Raw genomic sequence first — 18,541 nt, forward strand, 5'->3', positions numbered from 1 at the left:
TGTCGCCGTCAGATTTTGAAATGTTGTTGAATATTATAGGACCAGTTGTTTCAAAGAAAGTCACAAATTTCAGAAAAGCAACCCCTGTGAACCAAAGACTTGCTGTTACTCTTCGTTTTCTGGCATCAGGAGACTCCTGTCAAAGCCAGCCATATCTCAAATAGTTCCATTTCATCCAGGAAACGTAGATATTTAAATCCAAACCACTTAGTTTCGTAAAGTGTGTCAGTACCACATCCAGATTTTTTTACTTTCCTCTATTTTTCTTTTCTCTCGTCGGTATTGAGACAATAGAGATTTAATTTTTTTGTCCACGTCACTGCTGCTGGTGCCAAGTGCCGCAGCAACTTTTTGTAATGAATCATGTGTGATTTTAGTATTTTTGTAACCTGCGCAACGTACATTCCACAGGCACTCCTCCGCCACATAGAGCGGCATCAGCTGGAAAATTTTGTCTCGTGACCACTCCATTTCAAATAAAAATGAAGAGACATAAAATAAACGCACCACTACACTCCAGCAAAACAAACACCAAAACACTCACTCAGAGCAAACGAACACTAGCGCTGCGTAGCGGAATTTAATGGTAGCAGGCCACGAACAAAGTTTCTTTGATCTCTACCGACACAGCCGTGGAACGCTGAGTTTGTGTTGCCAACATGTTGCTAACATCGGTAGTCCATTACTAGCCACGAACAATGTTGCGAACTATGTTGCGAACTCAGTGTAAACGCGCCTTAAGATGCCTCCGATAATCGTGAGTCCCGCCGACTGTGAAGTACGGGCTGTTATAAGATTTCTTAGTGCTAAAGGTCTAAAAGCGATCGATATTCATCGTGAGATCTGTGCAGTTTACGGAGAAAACATTATGGAATGGTAAGAAAGTGGGTGAGAGCATTTAAAGATGGCCGGACAAATGTGCATGATGGACAACGGAGTGGGCGTCCTTCGGTCATTAATGAAAGTTTGGTGCAGGAAGTGGACAATAAGGTGAGAGTAAACAGACGCTTTACAATTTCCTCCTTGCGGGATGACTTTCCTAATATTTCTCGTAGTGTTTTGTATGGTATTGTGACCGAGTACTTGAATTACCGAAAGTTGTGCGCACGTTGGGTACCGAAAATGTTGACGGATGTGCACAAAACCAAACGTGTAGACAATGCATTGACTTTCCTTGAGCGGTACCACAACGACGGTGATGATTTCTTAAGCCAAATTGCTACGGGCGATGAATCATGGACGGCCTACGTCACACCAGAATCAAAGCAACAGTCCAAGGAAGTTGAGCAAGGGCATCGTTTTGCTGCAAGACAATGCCCGTCCGCATGTGGCGAATCAGACCAAAGATCTCATCACATCTTTTCGATGGGAAACTCTAGATCATCCTCCGTACAGCCCCGACCTTGCGCCCAGTGACTACCATCTGTTCCTGCACTTGCAGAAACACCAAGGCGGTCAGCGTCTTCAAGACGATGACGAAGTCAAAACAATGGTGATGCAGTGGTTAACAAGTCGGGCGGCAGACTTCTATGAGGAGGGTATTCAAAAACTGGTACAACGCTATGACAAGTGCCTCAATATTGACGGCAATTATGTAGAAAAGTAGATTAAGGTAAAGGCTTTCATGTAAAAATAAAATTATTGAGATATCTCAGCACGCCTTTTTTAATTTCAAAACGGCACTTACTTAAAAAACACGCCTCGTACTCATATCTCAGCCACTCTATATTTCGCACTGGACTCGCATTCGGGAGGACGACGGTTCAATCCCGCGTCCGGCCATCCTGATTTAAGTTTTCCGTGATTTCCCTAAATCGCTCCAGGCAAATGCCGGGATTGTTCCTTTGAAAGGGCACGGCCGACTTCCTTCCCCGTCCTACTCTAATCCGATGAGACCGATGACCTCGCTGTTTGGTCTCTTCCCCAAAACAACCCATCCCAACCCAACTCTATATTTTGTTGTCTGTGGGGACTTGACCAGCGGTGGCTTGCCTGTGTCTGGACAGATGCGTCGCGACGAACCCCGCGACGGGCAAGAAGCGGCCCAGCCCCGAGGCCTGGCTGTCTGTGCAGCGGCGGCCGGCGGGCGCCGCCCCCGCCGCCGCCCCCGCACGGCTGCTGCCGCCGCTGGCCGCCGTGGTGAACGCGACCGAGGGCGGCGGCGCCGCGACGCTGGTGTGCGCCGCCTCCGGCGTGCCGCCGCCGGCGCTGCGCTGGCTGCACCCCGGGGGCGCCGCGGGGGCGGTGGGGGCGGGGCTGGTCGCGCTCGAGCTCTCCAACGTGACGGCCGCCAGCGGCGGGGACTACACCTGCGCCACCGAGGACGGCGAACAGCAGCAGGTACTGCCCACAGCTCGGTTGTTTACAAATCGAAAGGGTCTTATGGTAAGTCTGCGAAAAAAGCAAGAAAAAATGTTTGTTTTGTAAACAGATCACCATATTTCTCCACCTACTCTCCTTTGAGGGACGTACGCTTGGTCCAGCGATACTCCACCTTCTTCCCATCAAACTCTGCAAAATACTCATTGATTGAAAACTTACAGGGTGATACACGGGAGACGGACGGTTTTGAACTGCGTAGTACTGAGGGCGTGGTGGTGGGAGGTGGTCGTGGTGGGGATAGCTCTGATCCACACAAGACGCCATTTCATTTACTCAGTCGCTATGGAGCAGTGGTACTTGCAACGTCGAGTGTTTGTCTATGACAGTTTCGTGAAAAGTGGTGAGTCTATTATTGCTACGTAGCGATAGTTTCGTGCGCGGTTTAATGTCGGTCGACACGGAGCTGTTCCGAGCCGTAACACAATCCATAGGTGGGTGGAAAACTTCAGATCAACTGCGAACATACTGGATAAGAAGCATCGTGGCCCGAGACGGAGAGTAACGACACCAGAAAATGTCGAAAGGGTAAGACAAGCGGCAGTCAGAAGCTCGGGACGGTCAGCTAGACGTCATGCCAGTGAGTTACGAATCAATCGTGAATCGGTTAGACGAATTTTGCATAAAGAATTAAAATTTCATCCCTACAAAATGCTCATTGTCCAACAACTTAAGGAAACTGATTTTGCTGTACAAGAAGACTTCGCTTACAGAATGCGAGTGATTTTGGGATCAAATGAAAATGAAATTTTATTGATGAGCGATGAAGCTCCTTTTCATTTAAACGGGACCGTGGATAAGCAAAACCTACGTTACTGGGCTCCAGAGCATCCACATCTTATCCACCAGCGTCCTCTACACTCAGAAAAACTAACAGTCTGGTGTGCTCTTGGCTCTGTTGGCATTGTTGGACCTTATTTTTCTGAAGAGAACGGGGCCACAGTTACTGTTAACTCGGTTTATTACATTCGTATGCTTGAAACATTCTTGAAACCAGAACTAAGAAGACGACGAATCCCTTTAAAACGCGTTCGGTTCCAGCAGGATGGGGCAACATCGTACACCGCAAACACTTCAATGACAGTTCGTAGACACATGTTTCCTGGCCGGATTATCTCACGTTTTGGGAATGTTCCTTGTCCTCCCAGGTCTCCCGACTTTTCAGTATGTGACTTTTTTTCTTAGGAACTGTGTCTATAACCACAAACCACGAAATTTGGACGCGTTGAAGAATGCAGTCATTCAAGAAATTGCTGCCATTCCTGCAGAGATTTTAGTCCGTGTAATGGAGGATTTTGAGAAGATGTTGGGAAGATTCGAAATGATGGACATCACCTTGACGACATTATTTTTCACAAATAACTTTGTTAACTGAAATGGCAAACAATGAGTTTTGATTTTGTGTAAATAAATATGCATTAATTTTAAAGTTGGCTGAGTATTATTTCATTAAAAAACGCCCGTCTCCCATGTGTCACCCTGTAGCTTCTTCATTTGATGACAATTTCTTCGCAGCAAGCCAAAATTTTAATTTGGTGAATTGGAAGAAGTCACTTGCGGCTTAGTCTCGTTAATAGAGTGGATGAGGAATCAGTTCAAAGGCCAGTTTGTGCTCTTTTGCCACCGTTATAGCCACAATGTGGGATGGTGCATTATCCTGATGAAAGAGCACTTTTTTGGGTGCCAGTCTTGGTCTGTTTTCAGCCAATCAAATTTTTAAACAATTAAACATTGTAGCATAATACGGTCCAACTATGGTTCTATCTTTTCCCAAGTAATATACACTCCTGGAAATGGAAAAAAGAACACATTGACACCGGTGTGTCAGACCCACCATACTTGCTCCGGACACTTGTTCTCTTATCTAGGCGTTGCCGACCGCTTCAGTGTAACACTATTTATCGCTCCATGTTTCGCCGATTTTGCCTACCTCACTCAGCCACTACCACTTACCGCGACCAAACTAACACGATAACTACACTCATAATATCCTTGATGAGATATACGTCTGTACGCATCTCAGACGTAGAACGTTACGCATGGCTGCTCCCATGCCATACATTCTGACCCGGACAAAGAACTGGATGAGAAAAAATTGCGATACCTGCAAGAAAATGACCCACGTCCCGAGCCAGAAGCACAATCTCGCAATGAGACAGCTTTCACGAGATAATTAGCAATCGAATAAGCTGGTGGCTGGGATCTGTTGCAGCTGCGGTGTTTATTTCTTCGCATGGGCCATTACTATGGAGTAACACTTGTACTCAGCAACAACCTGATGTAATGAAAGTTTACTTTATTACTGTCACTTCCTGGCAGATTAAAAATCTGTGCCGGACCGAGACTCGAACTTCGGATCTTTGCATCACGCGGGCAAGTGCTCTGCCATCTGAGCTACCCAAGCACGACTCACGACCCGTCCTCGCAGCTTCAGTTGTCCCAGTACTTCGTCTCCTACTTTCCAAACCACAGAAGCTCTTCTGCGAGCCTTGAAGAATTGGCACTCCTGGAAGAAAGGATATTGCAGAGACATGGCTTAGCCACAGCCTGGGGGATGTTTCCAGAATGATACTGGGTACTTTATTGGTTCAAATGGCTCTGAGCACTATGGGACTTAACATCTGAGGTCATCAGTCCCCTAGAACTTAGAACTAATTACACCTAACTAACCTAAGGACATCACACACATCCATGCCCGAGGCAGTATTCGAACCTGCGACCGTAGTAGCAATCGCGCGGTTCCAGACTGAAGCGCCTAGAACCGCTCGGCCACTGCGGCCGGCTGGTACTTTATTACTGTTTAATTACACAGTGATTTACCTCATATAATGTAGGTTTACTTTTTCGTAAAAGGAAGAGACCTATATATGTGCTTCATCGATTTAGAAAAGGCATTTGACGATGTGGTTTGGGACAAGCTGGCGACTTAATCAAAAAGTTTCAGTTAAAGTGAGAGGAGAAAGAACAAACTGGATCAGACTAGGGAAAGGAGTAAAACAAGGATGCTGTTTATCACCTACTCTTATCAACCTGTACTTGGAAAATATGATTGACCAATGCTCATTAGATGACAAAGGAGTAGAAATTGGAGGAAGAAGAGTAGGATGCTTGAGATTTGCTGATGATATGGTCCTTCTAGCCATAGGGGAAGAAAATTACAGGATTTGGTGGACACCATTCCAACTAACGGAAAAAAATATGGAATGAAAATTAACACAAATAAAACAAAAGTATAGGCAATAGGAGGAAATAAGGAAATAAAAATTGTGCTGAATGAGTGGAGAAACACTAGAACAGGTGCAAAATTTTAAGTATCTTGGAAGCAGGATAGACACCGACTGGAAGTGCACCACAGAAATTAAAACAAGGATAGCAATGGCAAAAGAGGCGTTTTATAAGAAAAGGAGAATCTTCTGCAGCGGTCTGGACAGAGAACTCAGAAAGAGACTCATAAAATGTCTTGTATGGAGTGTTCTTCTATATGGCGCTGAAACATGGACTATGAGGAAAAAAGGCTGGAGGCTTTTGAGATCTGGACATGGCGGAAGATGGAAAGAATAAGTTGGATGGACAGAGTAAAAAATGAAGAGGTACCGAGAAGAGTGGGAGAGAAAAGACAGTTACTAGATGTAATAGAGAGAAGAAAAAGAAATTGGATTGGGCATATGTTAAGAAAGAATGACGGACTGATAAAAACAGTTTTAGAAGGTTATGTAGAAGGGAAAAGGAAGCGAGGAAGGAAGAGATTCCAGATACTGGATGACATGATGGACGGTACAACATACAGCAGCCTTATGAAGGAAGCAATGGATCACAGAAAATGGAGAGGCAAAGGACCCGCTAATATAGCAGATAACTGATGATGATGACTTTTTCGTTGTTTGATGAAGCTAAGATTAAACTGCGATTTTGCTCATACATGGTTGCCTTAGTAACATAGAACAGCTGTTCTTTACATCCGTACAAAGTACGTCGCGCGCCCGCTTGCGTAATAATAGCAGCGCAGTCCTTCACCAATAAACACGAAAATATCAGTTCTGAAGATGTATCTAAGGATTCTTACGAAAATTCCAATAGAGTTTCAGTTTCGCAAAATACGAAGGCTACACACAGCCCGCTACCCTGGCCATAGTAGTGTAGAAGTTGATTCCTTATTGCTCTCGCAACGTGCAAAACATCCCCACCACGCCTGAGGTTTTGTGGACCTCCTACCCTGCCGTACGTCAGCGCCGGCACGGAGACCTGCCTCTGAACTAACAGAGCGCTCCATTAATTCGGGCTGAAACACGCCTCCTCTCTCTAGGACGGGTTCAAGACCCACCCGGGGCAGGCGTTGAGTCGTACGGAGGCGGGGTGTGGATGTTTTACCAAATAGGCGCGCCTCCACTGACGGAACAGTTTCTGTCAACCTGCAGACTACAGGGCCCCTCATCGTGCAAGATATTTCCAATCAGCGTTTGGTACTAGGAAGCCTTCCAAATCTCGTATATATACTGCACATTCGACGTTCAAAATTAGGTTTGAGAACATTTTCCGTATTACCCCCACTCTTTGTAATTAAACAAAGAAAATGTTTACAGTGCTTCAAAAAGTAATATTCGCAGTAAACTAAAGTATTGATTTAATTTTACATATTTTAAAAGAAGAAATGTTGAGTTTGCTCGCAGAGAGAATGAGAGACGGGCGCGGCTAGATGTTTGCTGCTTTGACAGGCAGGTGGCGCGGAGCTAGATAGGAGCTGGCGTGTGTAGCTGGCTGTCTAACTAGCAGGCGTATAGCCTGCTATTGGTGGAATGTGAGCGCGACGAAGGACAGCAGGTCTATAGTCTATAGGCACGATAATGCGAGTGCTTTTTCGCAGGGAGGGTGGTCTTCCTTGGCCCTCGCGAGGCGTGACGGTGCCTCATGCCGCAAATTCAGAGGTCGCAAAGTATTAGGGTGGTGCATAAGAAGGTAGCGTTTTTCTTCCGTATATTAATATTGTTATGGGTTTTGGATTTTACAAAGTGTGTTCTACGTCACTGGCCCCTTACCTGCGTTTGTCGTAAATCCCTCGCCCAGCGCAAAGTTCCAAGCGACTGGAAAAAAGCTGTGTGTAGCCTTCTTATCTTGACAAACTGAAACTTTATTGGAATTTTCGTAAGAATCCTTTGATGCTTGAGCAGAACTGATATTTTCGTGTTTATTAGTGAAGGATTGCGCTGCTTTTATTACGGAAGAGGGCGCGTGGCGAACTGTATACGGATGTAAAGAACAGCTGTTTTATGTTACCAAGGCAAGCATGTATGAGCAAAATCGCAGTTTAATCTTAGCTTCATCAACTTCAGTTGTTGCAGAATCCTTGAACATGTTCTTAGTTGGAAAACAAAATACTTTCTTGAGACGGAGAAGCTCACGTCCACGAATCAGTATGGTTTTAGAAAGCATCGTCCGTGCGAAACTCAGCTTGCCCTTTCCTCACGGGACATACTGAGAACTATGTGTATGAAGCGCAACAGGCAGATTCCATATTTCTAGATTTGCGGAAAACATTTGACAACGTGCCCTATTGTAGACTGTTAACGAAACTACGAGCATATCGAACACGTTCACAGGTATGTGACTGGCTCCAAATCTTGTTAAATAATAGAACCCAGCATGTTGTCCTCGACGGTGAGTGTTCATCAGAGACCACGAAGTGTGACAGGACGGCTGTTGTTCTTTATACAGGGTGAGGCAGCTAAGTTATAACACACCTTGCACCTCCCCAACCGTAGTAGATACAAAGATGCCTTTTGGACAGTGAATTGCAGGGACAGGGGTTTCTCGAATACATCACATTTCATGCTTGTGCTATTTTTTATTACAGAGATACGAGGCCTTTTTTGGTATATGTGTATATCACAATATTTAGGCGAATAGTTTTTGAGACACAGATATATGTACGAGAACAAACCGTATCTCAAAAACTATTCGCCTAAATATTATTATACACTCCTGGAAATGGAAAAAAGAACACATTGATACCGGTGTGTCAGACCCACCATACTTGCTCCGGACACTGCGAGAGGGCTGTACAAGCAATGATCACACGCACGGCACAGCGGACACACCAGGAACCGCGGTGTTGGCCGTCGAATGGCGCTAGCTGCGCAGCATTTGTGCACCGCCGCCGTCAGTGTCAGCCAGTTTGCCGTGGCATACGGAGCTCCATCGCAGTCTTTAACACTGGTAGCATGCCGCGACAGCGTGGACGTGAACCGTATGTGCAGTTGACGGACTTTGAGCGAGGGCGTATAGTGGGCATGCGGGAGGCCGGGTGGACGTACCGCCGAATTGCTCAACACGTGGGGCGTGAGGTCTCCACAGTACATCGATGTTGTCGCCAGTGGTCGGCGGAAGGTGCACGTGCCCGTCGACCTGGGACCGGACCGCAGCGACGCACGGATGCACGCCAAGACCGTAGGATCCTACGCAGTGCCGTAGGGGACCGCACCGCCACTTCCCAGCAAATTAGGCACACTGTTGCTCCTGGGGTATCGGCGAGGACCATTCGCAACCGTCTCCATGAAGCTGGGCTACGGTCCCGCACACCGTTAGGCCGTCTTCCGCTCACGCCCCAACATCGTGCAGCCCGCCTCCAGTGGTGTCGCGACAGGCGTGAATGGAGGGACGAATGGAGACGTGTCGTCTTCAGCGATGAGAGTCGCTTCTGCCTTGGTGCCAATGATGGTCGTATGCGTGTTTGGCGCCGTGCAGGTGAGCGCCACAATCAGGACTGCATACGACCGAGGCACACAGGGCCAACACCCGGCATCATGGTGTGGGGAGCGATCTCCTACACTGGCCGTACACCACTGGTGATCGTCGAGGGGACACTGAATAGTGCACGGTACATCCAAACCGTCATCGAACCCATCGTTCTACCATTCCTATACCGGCAAGGGAACTTGCTGTTCCAACAGGACAATGCACGTCCGCATGTATCCCGTGCCACCCAACGTGCTCTAGAAGGTGTAAGTCAACTACCCTGGCCAGCAAGATCTCCGGATCTGTCCCCCATTGAGCATGTTTGGGACTGGATGAAGCGTCGTCTCACGCGGTCTGCACGTCCAGCACGAACGCTGGTCCAACTGAGGCGCCAGGTGGAAATGGCATGGCAAGCCGTTCCACAGGACTACATCCAGCATCTCTACGATCGTCTCCACGGGAGAATAGCAGCCTGCATTGCTGCGAAAGGTGGATATACACTGTACTAGTGCCGACATTGTGCATGCTCTGTTGCCTGTGTCTATGTGCCTGTGGTTCTGGCAGTGTGATCATGTGATGTATCTGACCCCAGGAATGTGTCAATAAAGTTTCCCCTTCCTGGGACAATGAATTCACGGTGTTCTTATTCCAATTTCCAGGAGTGTATAAGGACTACTTCTTGGGAATCCCAAAAAACCTTACCATGTGATAAAATGGTCTTTGCTGCCTTCTTCAGTGCACTTTCACTAACCTTTGCCCATTATTTTGACTGCCATTTTGACTCTGATGTCAAATGACAGACCTGGTTCTCATCGACAGTCAATAATTGGTGCAAAATGTCTTGGAGATAGTGATTAAATGTCGCCAGACATTGCATTGAAATGTTGTGCCAGACGCCCTTTTTGTCAACTATGCAATCGTGACACCCACCTCGCACACATCGACTTGTAGCCAATTCTCTGTGCAGCTTATTGTGCACTGCATTCCCAGCAATCTCACAAATTTTTATTTGGTTGTCTTGCATTACCATAATGTGGAGTTTATCAGTGGTTTCCTTTGTGGTGACCTCAGTTGGACAACCAGATTATGCTTCATCTTCGGTGTTTGTCCAACCATTTTTGAATTCATTAATCCAAAAGTAAATGGTCATCAAAGGTGGTGCAGAGCCTGCGTGAACATCGTCCAGTTCTGTCTTGATGTGTGCAGCAGTCAAACCCTTCGAATGAAAATATGTAATAACAGCACGAACCTCGGTTTTCTCCATTTTCAATCGCAGTCGACACACTGACCAATTCAGACGGCTTTCAGCAATGAACTGTGGGCTGTACAGTGTCGAAATTCTTGATACGATCCTTGGAATAATCGAGCAGGCACAAGAAAATTACCGGACTTACGAAACCAACCTCGTACACTACCTGGCAAAAATGTGAATCACTGAGAATGTGATGGGGAAGCAAAATGGAACATCACTGGTTCATATGGTAGGTGATGCTGCTTCATTGATTACAAAATCGAGTGAAGTTTATTAAGAAGTTGGCAGTATGAGCCAACTTATGGGTATCACATTGCAACCCATCTGGCCTGAATCCGTTCAGTGATTCAGTTGGGAAGGATGTCATAGAGCTGTTGTTTCCTCCGTCAGGGCAAGCTGGCCCAAAACTGTTGTACTGATCCTAAAAATCGTGAAAAATGCCAGCACGATACTATCGCACAATTGGTGAGGCCACAAGATGTCCGTGGCGTTTGTTGTGGCATCAGAGTACTGTCGATCACTGCTGTCTGTGACCTGATGTGGGACCCGATGACTTTTCACACTGTGACACCAGGAGTAATGCTATTGTGCCTCTCCAAAACACTGGGAGAATGCACCTCTTACTTGGCACCACCGTATTTGCTGACTGCAGTCTACAGTACTACGATTTGAAACGGAACACAGTGCAACTTTATGTGTCGACAGTTTGTGTAGTGGACTGACAAGGCAGCCAGTCCACAGTGACGGGTAACCGAAAGGCACGCGTACACACACGCTGACTGGCGTTAAGTCTGAAACAGGATACGTGATGAAAGCTATAAAGAAAAGAACGGAGCTTCTCGTATACTTAACTTTAATTCATTGTGGTACATTTCTCTTGATAATACAAGTGAGACTCTCTCCAGATATGGTTAATGGCGCCTTGCTAGGTCGTAGCCATGGACTTAGCTGAAGGCTATTCTAACTGTCTCTCGGCAATTGAGAGAAAGGCTTCGTATACGTGTAGTCGCAAGCAATGTCGTCCGTACAACTGGGGCGAGTGCTCGTACGTCTCTCGAGACCTGCCTTGTGGTGGCGCTCGGTCTGCGATCCTGACAGTGGCGACACGCGGGTCCGACATGTACTAATGGACCGCGGCCGATTTAAGCTACCACCTAGCAAGTGTGGTGTCTGGCGGTGACACCACAGTTTGTTCTTCCTGATCACATCGTGATCCAGCCTTATGGAACGTTCATTTGTGCTGTTTATAATTTAGTGGTGTGCAGATGATTGCCTGTAACGCCCCAATCTGTGGTACAACTCGGTCAGTACAGAAAAATGTCACTGCCACAGAATTTAACATCAGTGCCGATGACAGTCTAATTGTGTACTACGACCCTATGATCTGTTCTCAGCAAGACCTTATTAGTCTATGAATGTTAGACAGAGTTCACATTTGGGGTATTAGACTAGCTATAGGCACCTGCATGTGAAAACTGCACTCATGTTTTACCATGTCATACTATTTAATATGTCCTATTCATGGCAGGCTCAATCCCAGGGTGGTTTTTGTACTGGAGTTGGTGGACTGTGAGAATAGTATTAAGAGAAATGCTATTTATTGGGCGTAAATATAACCAGAATTACCACTTCATTAAGTAGCCCAACACCTACAGCTGTTGATTCAAATTTGATAAGCATTGTTCACGTGTGTGTGGGATAGGCATATAAGCATTTGAAATGTTTTAGCAGAGGTGTTCAGTGTTGTGAAAAATTTGGTAATAATTGGTAGCATTCAGCACACTAACTGCACTCCACGCAGCACAGTAACATGTTTTGAGAGATAAAGATCTCGACAGCAGGTTGCCGACACTCAGTTCGTGTGAGTAAAACACCAAAAAACTCTGAACAACACATTTCTGGCATAGGCTACATGAAACTAAACAGGACATGTTGGAAAATGTGCCATCATCTTATGAGTTGCTATGCCCGTGCTACCATTGTGTAAGTGGAGCTACTGACTGATGCACAGTATGAATCCATCAGCCACATACTATTCCCTCATTTCTGAGGATACTACTTGTACACTGATCGTTACAATCACAATTACATCGACGATGTACTAAATACTCAATATTGTGTATCTGCATTAAAATAAATCGAAATAGCTGTTAAAAAATCTCATTAAATGTCACTTGCACATTAAGCAACACTGTTGTATTACTTCTTGTGAACACCTGATTCTAATTTCACCAGCAAGTCCAGCTTTATTCCCCTCCTTTTTGTATGCAGTATTTTCGTTTAGGGGTGGCATGTTTCATACATACCAGCAACCAGCTACTCCTTGGGATTCCTTAACCTGAAAGCATATTTGTGTTCCTCGTATATGACTGATGAGCATAGAAGTGGACAATTTCAATGTAAGACGAGAACTATTGTCCGACGTGTTTTATTTTATTTTATGAATTCTGCAAATGCATTGTTAGAATTTTTTATGTTTTAGGCATATTACCTGGGTATCGGCACCTGCTGATGAGAACACTTTCACTAGAAATACAGAGTGAAGTACATTTAAAGTGTGACGAATGCTTACAATTTATTGCTGATAGAATATAATAACCACTATCTGACATCTGACAAATGGACAATATTTCAGTAGCTTGTGTAAGTTGTTACTAGTGCACGTGACACTTCAGGTAAATCAGTCTAGACAGAATGGCGACGTGTTTCTCTTTCCAGAAGGTGACACTGGCGGTTTGGCAGGCGCCAGAAGTGCGAGTGAAGCCACCCTCTCAGAGCTTTCCTGCCGCCAAGACTGTTCGCTTCAACTGTGAGGCGGTCGGGGAGCCCAAGCCAGAGATAGTGTGGTTCAAGGATGGAGTGCGGCTCCACATCAATGGTAGGTTCCACTTCAAATACTGCTCCTGTCTGCATGTTCACACAACACTTCCGAATTTTCACTGACATCAGGCTACACCATTAAATGAAATAGGATATTGGCTTCTTTGGTGCAGTTGGCCGCTGGGGTCAGTTGGGCTTTTTGGGTAAATTGGATACTTGCTTCGAGTTGGCCGTTTGAGTGAAGTTGGCTACTCCGATCATGACAAAGTGTCACTTGTCACATTGATTGTCTCTGTCTGCCTCAATATTTTGACTCTATTGATGGTTGGTATAGACCGATACCAGTTAACACTTTGAAGTGTATTATTATTGTATCAAATGAAGATAAACTATGACTGTAATATGCTTGCTATGTATGACTGTGGTATGCTTGCTTGACACTCATTCCCAGTTCCCACAAGGGCAATCCCTCCCCTACTATATTTAGTTGTTACATGGCAAAAGACTGAAGAATGTGTGTGTGTTATGCTGTAGGGCAAAGGGATGGGATGAGCAGGAGAAGGTATTGGTTTCATGCATCCTCATGCATTTGTCTCCCGGCTGCCCTGCTTTATTAATTAACTTAACAATTTGTTCAGTTTACTTAAATATGTAAAAAATAATGGTTCTGTTTCATGTAGTGGAAGTTTTGAGCCTGCACTAAGAGTTACAGAGCTCACCAAGATTTTTTCAGAAAGTAAAATTTTCTAGTTCAGGTTATCCATTAAGTAACATGTTATTTTAGTGAAAGTATCAGAGGTTACAGCTACAGGGCAATAACGCCGAAACTTGGAAATAATTACAAAGGTACAAACATTCTAGAATATGACAATTTTGACTAGGAGTAACTTTTGAAATATTTAATTTTCAGGAAAAGTAAATCATTTGTTTGAAGGAGCAGAATGAAGGTTTTCCAAACGTCAGTACTGAACATATGTCAACACTAAAACAAACAATTATTAGCGGAGTCGAATTTTGAAGTGCACATGGTTTGAGTGAGCCATAAATTTCAAATATTTCTTTGAATAAAAGACTTCTGTGTGAAATAAATGCAATGTTGCTGTCAGCAGGTTGTAAGCTATATGCTGGATACTAACATTCAGAAAATACATCTGGAATAAGAATTTCAATAAGTCGTATGTGATGATGAATCTTTTCTGTGATTAATGATGGACATTATTGTCACTCAGTAAAAATACCATCACTTATTACAAAACTGACTGAAAGAAAAAATCTCAAACGGTACACAAATAATGTACCGGCCGCTTTATCAAATGAAGTATCGCATATTTACATAAACAGAAGTCGTGTATATGAGATCGCATACTACATCAAGTGACCTATATTGGGTACTTTATAGAGATTAGTATTAGCTGCTTCAGTTGTAGAGATTTGCCTGTTACATCTCTGTCTAGAGTGAAACGTTAAATATTGCTGAACAATAATGTAGGGACTCATTCAATATTTTATTAACTCCATTTTATTGGCTTCCGCACAGCTATCTAGTTACATTTATAGAAAAACATCACACGTCTTACCAATCTAACCTCTAGCCACATACAGAGAGATTTAAATTTTTTGCATCACCTCCCATGTCATCTTTGCCCTCTATACGGGATATAAAGATGAAAAATATGAATGTCATTTTAAGTCAGTACACTTAGAGGATCAGCGGTGTTTATTGTGTAAAATGAAAGAGCAGTAACCACTGTGGCAGATCGATGTGTGGTGCGCAGGAACATGTAGCACAGAACAGCACTCACACTAGCTTTTAAACGCGGGCTCTTTTCCTAGTAAAAGTACACTCATTCACAGACACAAGTACAGACACCCCAAAGTACACTTGTGCCATAGCAGTGAGACTGATTATTGTGTATGGGTTGTTAGAGCAGTTGCCTAGGCAGATGCAGGTGACAGGGTGCAGGAGGTGAGTCTTTCGACAGATAGCTGCATAAGACAGAAGGAGCTCAGGGGGGGGGGGGAGGAGGTTGACATGGTGGGAGGGGAGGGGAGCAAAGGAGACGAAGGTGGTAATGAAGAGGGAAACAGGCAGGGCAGGGGGGGTGGAAAAAGGGGGTGGGCTGGAGTGAGAGGGAGGCGGGAGAGGGAGAGAGAGAGAGGGGGGGGGAGAGAGAGAGAGAGAGAGAGAGAGAGAGAGAGAGAGAGAGAGAGAGAGAGAGAGAGAGAGAGAGAATGCTCCCATGAGGGTGAGGAAGAGTGGTGGAAGAAGGCAGTAGACAATCTGAATGAGAAAGGAGTGGTGTGGATAGAAGAGAGAATGGAAAAGGTAAGGTGAGGCAATGGGGAACAGGTTAGAGGAGGTTTAGGCCACGCAGATTGTGAGAGTGCACAAGATTTGCTAGAGAGGCAGTTCGTACCTGCGCAGTTCAGAGAAACTTGTGCTGGAAGGGAGTATCCAAACTGCCCTTATAGGAATCAGCTGTTGAAGGTATTAGTGTTGTGGTGTGCAGCATGTTCAGTAACTGGATTGTGAAGTTCGCAGTTTGGCACTGGCCATTTGTGCGAGTAGACAGAGAGTGCTGTACAGTATTTGCAGCATAGCTGATACGTAACGTGCCTGCTTTCAAATGTGACCCTCCCTTTTATAGGGTAAGAGGTGTCTGTGAGTGGACTGCACTAGGAGGTGCCGGTCGGGGGTACGGAACAGATCTCGCACCTGGGTCGGCAACCGGGAAATGACCCAAAGGACACAGTATTGGGAGTGGAATTGGTGTAGGTATGGACAAGGTGTACAGGTTGGGTGGCCAGCAGAACACTTTTTTGGGTGATATCGGTAGGATTTTGGGAAGGATATATCTCGTCTCGGGATGTGACGAGAGGTAATCAAACCCTAGTGAAGAACACGGTTGAACGTTTCAATGCCAGGGTGATACTGTGCAATCAGAGGAGTACTGGTCATGTGTGAGCTGTGCCTGCTTGTGTGAATGAAACCATGTTTCCTTTCCCAAAGAAGGCTTTGGGGGAAAGGTAATGTATGTGTCTTTTCATTATGCCTGTATGAAATTCAGTGTATGATCTTTGCAGTGAGTAACAATCTCTCCTTTCCTTTTGTTGTTTACATTTCATTTGGTTTTTGTAACCGATGTTTATCATTTATGGAAATTATAAACCTCCAAAGTACATTAAAATCATGAAATATCAGCCCCCTAAATTAAAATGTATGCTTCAACTTTTATTTTATTTTATTTTTTTGTGCTGGTTATGTGTGTGTCTGAATTTTGGTGTGGTATACCAAGAGGGACAAATTCCAACAATCAGTAATATATAAACTTGAATGTCAAAGTTGTGATGCAGTATACATAGGCACGACATGCAGGAATTTTGAAACAAGATACAAAGAACATATCAGATGTTGGAAGTATGAAACAAACCATTCCACATTTGCAGAACATTTAAAACACTACAACCATCATCCTACAAACATGGAACAAGAAATGAAAATAATGAGAATAAGCAACCATGATAAACATCTTATACAAACACAAGAAAACTTCCACATCCAGAAAGCCATAGCAGAAAACAAACATGTGATAAATGAAACTTCCTGGCAGATTAAAACTGTGTGCCCGACCGAGACTCGAACTCGGGACCTTTGCCTTTCGCGGGCAAGTGCTCTACCAACTGAGCTACCGAAGCACGACTCACGCCCGGTACTCACAGCTTTGCTTCTGCCAGTACCTCGTCTCCTACCTTCCAAACTTTACAGAAGCTCTCCTGCGAACCTTGCAGATGTGATAAATGAACAAACACACATCAGCACAGGCTCCCTACTACACTTAATAAAGGAAATGATAACATAAAACAAAAAAACTCTTCCCCACGCCATCTGGACACACACACACACACACACACACACACACACACACACACACACACAAACGCACACCCAAATGCATACACGAACAGACCACAGATACTTCAATAATTACACTCATAAGTTTCGATCTTTGGCAAAAACATTTGACAGTTGGCAACAGAAACCAAAACATTGCATTAAAAAAAGTGTTCAGTGCATAGTGCTGTGGAATGTGGAAAAAACCGCAAATTGGCATTCATAAGAAGAAGAACAACACCAAAAATGTAACAGGAGAGTAATATGTAAGAAATTGTCCACACAACCAGTAAGTACAGTTCAAAACATTACTACTTAATAGGAAATAGCAACCACCAGAACTGTTTATAACCTATAGGCACAGTGACAAAAATGTAAATAAAATAGCAATCATACGTACATATTCCAGGCCACTGATGATGCCTTGCAGAAAATAAAGGTGAAACGCGTGTGGCACTAAAATTGTGTTTTATTCAGTTGCTGTCAGACGGTCCATAAGTAAAAATTATCAATATACCGTAAAATGTATGCTGTTTATGAAATGTCGAACAATTCTCAGTGCTCAGATTGACTGGTACGGTCTACTAGTGCTAAAATATAGAACATACTAGACTGTACCTCAGTATTGCTACTCAAAAGAGTGCTTCAGTATTACCACATTATCCAATGGCGTGTTCCACGTGTTGCAGGCCGAATGAAGCAGAGGGGTGCAGAACTGCTGATCGCGACGACGCAGATGTCCGATTCGGGCCTGTACCAGTGCGCAGCCCGCAACGCCGCGGGGGAGAACTACGCCGTCGCCCGGCTGTCGATAAAGTCCCCGTCGCGCATCGACCCTCCGCGCGGCCTCTCGTGTCGCACGCTGGCCTCCGGTGGCATCGAGCTGTCCTGGAACCAGCCGCCCGGCGGCAACTTCACCGCCTTCACTGTCCACTACCTGCCCACAGGTCTGTGCTGCTGCTGCTGCTGATTAGACATCTCGTTCCGAGTTAAACTGTTCACTAATACGGCATCGGAAACTGCTTCCGGTGGACTACAAGTAATGGGAGGACGAAACGTAACGACTCACTGTATGGCCAAAGCTTCAACCAGTTGACATATGTTAACAAGTTCCCACATCTATGTATGCAAACCACCGTGAAATACCTGGGAGAGGGTATTTTACATTGTATCACTTATAGGGATTCTTCATGTCCCATTCACATACAGAGTGTAAGAAGAATAATTGCTTGAATGCCTCTGTGTACTGTGGTTAGTCTGGTCATGTCTTCTTGATACCTGAGGTGAAAAATCATTGGGGGTTGCAGTGTATTACTAGATTCCCCATGCACACTGATTTTGAGGGGTAATAGAATGACAACGGAAAACTGGCCACAACAGAAGCACAGAATGGTTCCATTCAAAAGTAATCAGCATATGCGTTATGAGATTTATCTCACTGGGAGACGATACAATCGGTTCCACTTTGG

At 44.9% G+C, this 18,541-nt stretch overlaps 1 protein-coding gene across 1 annotated transcript in view; it reads left to right on the plus strand.

Moving 5' to 3' along the window:
- Positions 1-18,541, plus strand: part of LOC126214933 (protogenin A-like) — a 323,877-nt gene that overhangs the window by 213,604 nt on the left and 91,732 nt on the right. The window contains exons 5-7 of the mRNA XM_049941572.1: positions 2,007-2,340; positions 13,079-13,238; positions 17,762-18,019. Of these exons, the coding sequence (XP_049797529.1) occupies positions 2,007-2,340; positions 13,079-13,238; positions 17,762-18,019 (752 nt within the window). The remainder of the gene's footprint in view (positions 1-2,006; positions 2,341-13,078; positions 13,239-17,761; positions 18,020-18,541) is intronic.

Source organism: Schistocerca nitens, chromosome 12 (assembly GCF_023898315.1).
Source record: "Schistocerca nitens isolate TAMUIC-IGC-003100 chromosome 12, iqSchNite1.1, whole genome shotgun sequence".
Classification (NCBI taxonomy): domain Eukaryota; kingdom Metazoa; phylum Arthropoda; class Insecta; order Orthoptera; family Acrididae; genus Schistocerca; species Schistocerca nitens.